Genomic DNA, 10,249 nt, shown 5'->3' on the forward strand with positions numbered 1-10,249 from the left:
AAACTTGTTCTTTAACAAATCCCCATATAGAAAAATCCATTTTCGTCAAATCTGGTGATCTAGGCGGCCAAGCGGTAGGTCCTCCCCTTCCAATCCAACAATTGTGGTATATTGCAGTTAAAAAATTGATGATTGGCCTTGTATGATGGACCGGGGCCCCATCATGAAGAAACCACATTTCCTGTGAAAATTCAATTGTTTTTTGAGCAAAGAGGCCAGGCAGATGATTCTGTAAAAAGTCCAAATACACTTCTCCTGTTACTCTTTGCTCAAAAAAGTATGGACCTAGTAGCACATTCCCCAACCAAAGCGTACCCTTAGCTTTGGCCTGATGGGCCATGTGGTCTGGCACCCAGATGGTATTCTCCGAATAAGTATCGCAGTACATAGGCGTAACTTAAGGGAGTGAATGACAATATACAATAAACCTAACATTAACAACAATAAAAATAAATAGAAACAAAAACCAATAACTTAGAGTCCCTAACAAAATTTGTCAATAGCTTTCGTGGCAAACTAAAAAATTAAACTATTAATAGACGTAGCATGTTCTATTTGCAAATGTATTAAAGAAATGAGAATTCCACCAAAACTAAAGGGAATACGTATAATGTTACCTTAACAAAAGTTGAAGAGGATTCAAATCTCTACAATATAGGATTCGTAAATACAGGGTGTCCCATTTAAAAATTCCAAAAAAAATGAATTTGAATATTCTCAAGTTGCAGGGCGTGTAGAAAGTATTCTGAATAAGAAACCGACTTATTCGTTGAACAAGGCACTTGAGCATCCCTTTGTCTTCTGTTGTGTCAATTTTTGTTAAAATAATTAACGTGCTTTGAAAGTTATAGCGCATGTTATGGAACCCTGTTTTGCTTCAAATTTAAACATTTTTCGACATAAGCAGACAACGTTCCAATTTAATTTAAAACTAATTATCCTACCATGGAGAGAATTTTACGAGGAATCCAAATATACAATAATATATAGGGGGTTCCGTTAAATAAAATGAATAAATATTTTGACCTGTCTTTATTCAACACCCTATATGATAAAAAATATATTTAAAATGGAGGCTGTATGTCCACGTATAACTTTTATACGAACAGTTTTTTTTAATTTTGTAGAATAAGGAAGATATGGTACTTTGTCACACTATTGCGCCACCCTGTATATACAGGGTGTTTGGTTCACCGATACATATCCGAAAGGGGGTGGTAGGTGCGATGATTTGGAATGTATTGAACCATATATACTATTATACAAAGTGTTACGCATTTCGAGATATCGTCATTTTTCCAAATTTTACCATTTTCGCTGTTTACTTCCATATAAGTTAAAATAAAAATTTAGCTGAATGTTCGATCTGGCTCTACCTTTTTTCACATAAACTTGAATATGTATTTTATTGATATCAAACATCTAATGAAGTCTACATATTAAAAAAAAAATAATGTAGCCTTTTAAAGTTCGAAAAAGAAATTTCTTAAATATCAAACCTTGACTTTGTAAGCGAATACAAGAAAAGGTGCAAATGAAAGAGACGTTCAAATATCTCTAAAAACTTATTGAACTAATGCTCTTTCGAATGATATATTGAAAGACTCAGATTTAATGTCGCATAAGATATTTAATTAAAAAAAAATTAAAAATGCGGATATGGCGATTTAACAATATGAATAAAAATTAATTAGTAATTATTATTTATACATTAATTATACTATTTATTTAAGATTAATTATTATGCTCGAAATGAGATCCACCATTTCTGATACAACATCGGCATCTTCGTCGCATCTCTGTGGTGGTTACTCCTAGCTTCATTTCAACCTTCATGACTTTTGCTGCCCTATTAATTTTTTGAATGAGATGGTCTCGATCGTGAATTTCTTCATTGTATACCAGTTCCTTCATTCTTCCCCAGATATGATAATCTACTGGGGTCAGATCCGGAGATCTAGCAGGCCATAATATTGGTCCGTTTCGCCCTATCCATCTTTCGGGAAACTGATTATTTAAAAACTCCCTTATTGTTTTCCGATAATGGGCAGGACATCCATCGTTTTGAAATATGATTTCCGTTCTTACATCTAAAGGTATATCGTCCAAAATATCTGGTAAATGATTTCTTAAAAATTCTAGGTAATTTTCGCCATTTAAATTGTCTGGCAAAAAATATGGGCCAATCAAAAGCCTGCCTATTATACCAGCCCATACGTTCACACTAAATTTATGTTGAAACGAAGTTTCTTTTTTCATATGCGGATTTTCTTCAGCCCAATAATGCAAATTATGAAAGTTGGTAACTCCTTCACGGGAAAATTTAGATTCATCCGTCCATAAAATCCTGCGAAGAAATCTTCCATCTTCAATATCCGCATGTAAGATAAATCGACAAAAATGTGTTCTTCGGATTGGATCTCCCTCCTCAAGTCCTTGCACGGGTGTGTAATGAAAAGGGTGCAATTTCTCAGAGTGTAGAACTGACCACACCTTCCACGTAGATACGTTGAGTTGTTCAGCTACTTTCCTAACGCTTGTAGTGGGCTCTGCTTCAAACGTATTAAAAATTTGTACGTCCACCTCAGCGTGATATTTTTGGTTATTCGGTCTAGGATCTTGATGATATAAATTCCCAGTTTCACTCATTCTACGATATGTATTAGCGAATACTTTTACGTTAGGTACTCTTCTTTGAGGAAATCTTTCACGATATAAACGCTGAGCGGCAGCTGCGTTACCGTCAGCTCTGCCATACATAAAAAGTATATCAGCATATTCAACATTTGAATATGCAGCCATTAATCTAAATCGTTAAAAATGAAATATCACAGTATTATACGAAATAAAATACATCGATTGACCACTAAAAAAATTTTGAATAAAACACTGTCTGTCATATCTCGTTACTAAGCAACCCAGTATCATGGCTTACCAGATATTTTATTTTATTTTTATATTATTTTTTTTACGGACCAATATTATGGCCTGCTAGATCTCCGGATCTGACCCCAGTAGATTATCATATCTGGGGAAGAATGAAGGAACTGGTATACAATGAAGAAATTCACGATCGAGACCATCTCATTCAAAAAATTAATAGGGCAGCAAAAGTCATGAAGGTTGAAATGAAGCTAGGAGTAACCACCACAGAGATGCGACGAAGATGCCGATGTTGTATCAGAAATGGTGGATCTCATTTCGAGCATAATAATTAATCTTAAATAAATAGTATAATTAATGTATAAATAATAATTACTAATTAATTTTTATTCATATTGTTAAATCGCCATATCCGCATTTTTAATTTTTTTTTAATTAAATATCTTATGCGACATTAAATCTGAGTCTTTCAATATATCATTCGAAAGAGCATTAGTTCAATAAGTTTTTAGAGATATTTGAACGTCTCTTTCATTTGCACCTTTTCTTGTATTCGCTTACAAAGTCAAGGTTTGATATTTAAGAAATTTCTTTTTCGAACTTTAAAAGGCTACATTATTTTTTTTTTAATATGTAGACTTCATTAGATGTTTGATATCAATAAAATACATATTCAAGTTTATGTGAAAAAAGGTAGAGCCAGATCGAACATTCAGCTAAATTTTTATTTTAACTTATATGGAAGTAAACAGCGAAAATGGTAAAATTTGGAAAAATGACGATATCTCGAAATGCGTAACACTTTGTATAATAGTATATATGGTTCAATACATTCCAAATCATCGCACCTACCACCCCCTTTCGGATATGTATCGGTGAACCAAACACCCTGTATACAAAATTTTTATTTCGCACGAAATAGGCTATCGACCTTTTGGTCTTTCTGCCCTTGAGTGTATACATTTCATTTTGGAGTCTCACCATATGCAATTTTTCTCAAACTAGGTGTTGGGAAAAAACCCAACATAAATCAGCGTTATCGCTGGGTACCAATTAGGCCCTAAAGACGTTGGAACAATCCCTAAAACATCTACTGCATTGCACCCCGCGATGCAGCACTTACCTCACGTGTTTAAACCCGGCCACCGTGATGGCACTGGTTCCTTGAATTATCGTTGTCCCGATTTATGGGGGGCACCAGATAAATCTGTCAAGGGAACCAGAGAGCCACATCTGGGTTTTGACCGTGAAGATTCTTAGGAAAAAACTTTCCCACAGAACTAGGGGGCGGTGTCAGTTGGGATTGGTTAAGATCTTTTCGTGGTAATCTCCCTCCAGCCCCACCATCCCTGGGACGCAAATAATTTAGGACTCCCAAAAATCCATTCTCTCAAAGACAACACTCGCGAAAGCTTCTTCCCGTTTATGGACACTCTCGCTCCTTGAACGCGGACTCCCTCAAAATCTCTCTCACATGACTTAACTCTAAACCAGTGCTCGCGAAATCTCTCTCTCTCTCTCTCTCCCGTTTCTTGGACACTGCTCGATCCCTGAAGCGGAATACCATCAAACCTCTCTCACTACTGTACCTCAATCTCTACTCCATAACTCTTTTACAAGACACCCTTCAACCTTTATACGTATCATTCTCAGATCTCGGGCGACCCAATACCGACTTTGTAAATATATGTATAAAAAGTGTATATAAAGTTGTAAATCGTAGTGTAAGTTAAAGTGATATCCATAGTAAAAGTAAATTACTTAATTCGTGCTACGGAGTTTGTATTCCCTGAACCCTTGAACCCCGTTTACAATCAATTGACGCATCAGCGTCTGGTCCTTCGAATTAATAACTCACACCAGCAAAATAGGAGATACCTCTTCGGGTGCCTTGTGAGGCAGTCGTTACTGTTAGGCAGTGACTAAAAGCCCCTGGCCTGAACACTAGGTGTTGTGTAAGAGGGACTAATGCAGGGGGTAAGGGAATAAGATGTTAGGGTAGGGTTTATGTTTGGAAGTGTCCTAAGAGGGTGTTTGTGGGAGAATGGAAGCGTGATTGTCTAGTTTGTCTTGTTAGGCACAGTGGGGTCAGTAGTGCTAGATTGTGAGGATTGTTTTTCCATTTTGTTTGGATGTGTTGTAGTCGTTCCGTTTTTCTTGTTATGTGCGTGCGTTCGTATAGTAGTTGGTTAGATGGGTTGTGTAGTGGGTGTTTGGGGTTTCTTATTTTTGTGATAGTTCGTAGGGCGATATGTTCCGTTGTTTGTTTGTGTTTTATGGTCTTTTCCGGTGCGTTTGCTCTTAGGATGTGTCCGTAGTCCAGGAGCGGTCTGCATATGGATTGGTATATTTTTATTGCAGTCTTTGTGCTGATCCCTTTGTCTTTGTATGTTAGTGACCGGAAATGCTTTGCCCTTTTGATTGTTTCTGTTCTCATGGTCTTTACATGTTTAGTGAACTTCAGTTTGGAATCGAGTATCATTCCTAAGTATTTTATGTCATTCTTTGGTTCTGTTACTCGTCCGTCCGCTGTTATTGTTGGGGAGTTTGGTTTAATTCGGTGGTTTAACAATAGAAGCTGGTTCTTGCCAGCATTTGGCATCAGCCTCCATACGTAAAACCACTTCATTGTTTGGTTAATAAGTGTTTGGAGTCTTTCTACAGCCTTCTTGGTGTTTTTGTCATGTACTATAAGCGCCGTGTCATCCGCGTATTGTAAAATGTATGCCGCTTTGTCTATGTGGCCTTTGTCCTGAAGGTTATAATTGTATATGTCAGGGCAGTATATGTTGTAGAGTAGAGGAGAAAGTGGAGAGCCCTGCGGTAGGCCTTGTTGTGGGGAAAAAGAGAACGATAGAGTATTGTCTATACGAACTTCTAGTTGTCTGTTTTCAAGGATGTTTTTTATAGTTGTTATCAAGCATTTTGGTGTTTGTAGTTCGAAGAGTTTGTACAATAGTCCTTTATGCCAAACCGTATCGAAGGCTTTGTTGATATCCAGGAATAGACTTGCTGATTTTTCTCCGTTAATTGTGTCGTCTGTATGTTATTCTTTAGGACCAGAAGTGGGTGGATTGTCGAGTGTCTTGGTTTGAATCCGAATTGATATATTGGAATGTGTTGTCCGATTCGTTTTTCAAGTCTGTCTTATATGATGTGTTCGAAAAGTTTGCTGATAGTAGATAGTAGGGTGATTGGTCTGTAACTTTGGGTTTTAATGTTGTCCATCCCATTTTTTGGAATGGGGATTATTATTCCATTCTTCCATGATTGCGGTATCGTGTTGTTCATAAGACAATTATTTAATTGATTCCGGATTTCAGTGTGCGTTTCTGGCGTCAGACTTTTTAGTACTTTGCTCTTTATTTTGACTTTTCCAGGCGCTGTGTTTTTAATTTTATCTAAGGCTTTAGCATATTCTTCGTTCGTAATTATCTCGTGTCTAGAGTTAGTTTGTTCGGTGAAGTAATTGTCATACCAGTGGTTTACTCTGTTCCAGTTATCTTTGTCAAATAGTGGATGTTCCTTCGTGCTGAAGGCTTCCTGGAAGTGTCTCGCAAATGCATCAGCTTTGTCTTTGTCTGTATGATGTTCGGTTCCGTTTTCGTTGATTGTTCCAACTGAGGTAGTCCTTTTGTATCTAGATATTTTTTTGATGTTTTGCCAATATGCTTTTCCTTGCTCGTTCTCAATTTCTTGACAAGTTTCTATCCATTTGTCCTGTCGGTACTGGTCGATCAGAGTAAAAAGAGTATTAACTGAAGAATGGCTTAAAATTGATACACAATGTTAGGGACTCTAAGTTATTGGTTTTTTGTTTTCTATTTATTTTTTATTGTTGTTAATGTTAGGTTTATTGTATACTGTCATTTACTCCCTTAAGTTACGCCTATGTACTGCGATACTTATTCGGAGAATACCATCTGGGTGCCAGACCACATGGCCCATCAGGCCAAAGCTAAGGATACGCTGTGGTTGGGGAATGTGCTACTAGTCGAAGAAGCTTTCTCTAAGGGACTATTGCTTTGATGGTCAATTTGTTGGACCCGCAATATTCCCAGAAAAGCGATTAGTATAGATATTCCCCAGATGGCCACGAGTTATGGGATGCGTTGTAGCCATAGCTTATAATGGTTCTTGGTGGTTGTGCGCCCCTGGTTGGAATTCTTCGGGGTTAGTATTTAAGGGATAATCGGAGCAATTTTCGCTCTCTTTTTTCTGCTCTTCCTGTGGTCTGGTCGGGTGAAAGCTACGTCGGTGACGGGATGTGATCCGCATCATATCGTGTACCCGCCCAATAAGCATTCTCCCTATTCTTCGTTACTTAGACCAAGATTCTTACATTCTTTTGAGATAAGTGCATAGTTAATACAGTCCATTTTTACATAAAACAAATTGTCTTTGTCGTGTTTCATTTATCGAAGGAGCACCCTTAACACACAATTTATAAAAAAATTCATTTCTTCCATGCCAAGCTGATTGTAAAGGGTTCGGAACCGAAATGGAAGTCATACGAAATATAAATTTTTAGAATAATTGCAACTATTACCGTTTTTTGTCATGTTTAAATCGGCGTCCGAATATTTTTTTGATTTGATAAAAATGTTATTTAAACAGATTTGTTATTATTTCTCTAGCTGTATATGTTTTTTTGTTTATGAATTTATTAAATATTAGCATGTAAGATTGAATCTATTTTTTGGCAATTAAATTTTTCTTCCCCGTTCAGTACACAGTCTATTAAATCCTATAATATATGAATTCTAGTAGGTGTCCGAATATTTTTGTCATCCACTGTACATAGGATGTACTCTTATTAGGGTGCTTTTCACTGAAAATTTGTTCTGTCACACGAGTGTAATTGTTGTTCTTGAAATGCCGCGAAATTAGTCCAACGCTTTCTGCCGTAAAGTATACTATTTTCAGAAATACAATTATAATGTATAATTTATTTAAGGTCATTAGTTGGAGCTCAAAGGAATAAACAAGTACTAAATAAATTTTAAATTGTTGAGTTAAATGTAAATACCATCTTAAGCAGTTCTTTGCGTGCATTTTTTTATTAAAGCAAAACATTGTTGTCATGATAAAGAAAAATGTTTGTTTATTTGAGTTCCTTAAAGGGATTTTATGCATACAGTGGCTCAAAGTGAAAATGATACACCTGTATTGAAATCACTATTTATTAATTAATTTTCATTTACTTAGCAATAAACTAGGTACAACATTTTAAAAATGTTATCCTACATTTGGTGTATAATATCCACAATAAAGAAGAGAAAAACTAATTCCCACAAAAGGAAAGAAAATTAAATTTTATTTGCTTGTAAAACGAATTTCAAAGTTTAAATGATACAGCTCAATTTTATGGAAATAAAACGTTTGTAAATGCAAAAAATGTTCAAAAAAGCAAACAATAAACAATTCTTGGTTTGGCTTGTTCTGGTTTATTTGATATTTGTTAGAATTTAGTTTAGCGTCAATATGGGAAGACATACCACACTAAGAGAACGCGAACTAATTATTTCTCATTATAAAAAAGGGGAATCTATTAGGGCCACTACTGAAATTGTGGAAAAAAGTGCGTCGATCGTGCAACACACTATAGAAAGATTTAAGGACGAGGGCAGGATTCGAAACACCAAAAAAAAGCCCACGGAAAATATTTAGTGAAGCAAATGAAAAGTGGATTGTACGAAAAGTAACAGAAAATCCCAGATTAAGTGCTTCTAAATTAGCTGTTGAAGTAGAAAAATATTTACATAAGACAGTTAATCCCGAAACAATTAGAATAGTATTGAGAAAGCATAATCTCAATGGTCGAATTGCCAGAAAAAAACCATTTGTCAGTGCAAAGAATCAAAAAGTCACATTAGCATTTGCAAAAAAAAATTTAAATAAAGATATGGAGTTTTGGAACAGGGTGCTATTTACTAATGAAAGTAAATATATAATTTATCTGGCTCAGATGGACGTGGATATGTGTGGAGAAAACCTGGTGAAGAACTAGAAAAACAAAATTTAAGAGCTACAATAAAACACGGAGGAGGGAATATAATGGTTTGGGGGTGTATGTCTAGTGCTGGCACAGAGAACCTCTATTTTATTGATGGAATAATGGACAAACACAAGTATATTACCATATTACGAGAAAATTTAAGACCTAGTGTAGAAAAATTAAATATTGCTAATAATTTTGTATTTTATCAAGACAATGACCCGAAACATTCAGCCTATATAGTTAAAGAATGGCTGTTATATAACTGCCCTCATGTTCTTAAAACACCATCACAATCACCAGACATAAATGTTATTGAAAATTTATGGGCCAAGTTGGAAACCGAATTTAGGAAACACAACATATCGAATAAGGAAGAATTAAAACGAGCGCTCTTGGAAGAATGGGAAAAAATACCTTTCAATTATACTAAAAAATTAGTGGAATCGATTTCATCAAATCGTCTACGTCAAATAATATTACATAAAGGTCTACCAACCAAGTATTAAAATAAATTTAAAAAAGAAATAACCTGATTATTAATAAATGTATCATTTAAACTTTGACGTTAGTTTAGGTAGTCAATTTGTTCATGTTTTTTTTTATTGAATAAAAGCAGTTAATTTCTTAATTTAGGGCATTAGTTAGAATTAATAGACGTCATGATAAAATATGAAAATATTTAGAGTTATTTGTTAACTTGCGAAAGCACATTTTTCAATAAAATCCCGTTAATTTATACGATGTATCATTTTCACTTTGAGCCAGTGTATTTCGTCGTGTCTTCTGCATACTTTGAGCGTTATTTTTCCCAGAACTAGTAGTAAAAAAAGGATTTTATGTTAAAGAGAATTTTGTTACCTTTAAAATGAAGGACAGTCAACTCATGGTTTCGTTTGAAACTCTAACGCTCATTGCAGCCCCACATAGAGGGTTGTTTCAATAAATTTTTGAAAACCGCGCCATCATGTGTTCCCTTTAAAAACAGAATCGATGTGTTTTGAGGTTGTACAATATTTTTACAATTATCCAAAACAAATGTGGTGGAAAGTTTTCGATGGAATCCATCCTTGAGTTTTCATATATTAGCAATACTTCTACACCACCTTAGTTTGAGCAGTGAAAAACACTACGTAGTTCGTATCAATACACATACAATGTATACAGTAATTCTGCAGTGGTTCATGGAAATTTGGCATATTTTTCCTTGAATAAAATGATAACCAAGAAAACTATTTTTATGTCATAGTTGTTTCCTTGAAGGACCATAAACAAATAAAGAGTTTTAATCTAAATGTCAATACAGGGTGTCTTATGAAAAAATGTCTATCTTGAATATCTTTTCTATTTGTTAAAAAACAAGAAACG

General features: G+C 35.1%; 1 protein-coding gene across 1 annotated transcript; it reads right to left on the bottom strand.

The window, feature by feature from the left end:
• Nucleotides 1–1,185: 1,185 nt before the first annotated feature.
• LOC136347263 (uncharacterized) lies at nucleotides 1,186–3,736 on the bottom strand. Its single transcript, XM_066297112.1, has one exon. It carries the CDS (start codon nucleotides 2,800–2,802, stop codon nucleotides 1,735–1,737), a length of 1,068 nt encoding a protein of 355 aa, XP_066153209.1. The 5' UTR covers nucleotides 2,803–3,736; the 3' UTR covers nucleotides 1,186–1,734.
• Nucleotides 3,737–10,249: the final 6,513 nt, after the last annotated feature.

Source organism: Euwallacea fornicatus, chromosome 27, assembly GCF_040115645.1.
Source record: "Euwallacea fornicatus isolate EFF26 chromosome 27, ASM4011564v1, whole genome shotgun sequence".
Classification (NCBI taxonomy): Eukaryota; Metazoa; Arthropoda; class Insecta; order Coleoptera; family Curculionidae; genus Euwallacea; species Euwallacea fornicatus.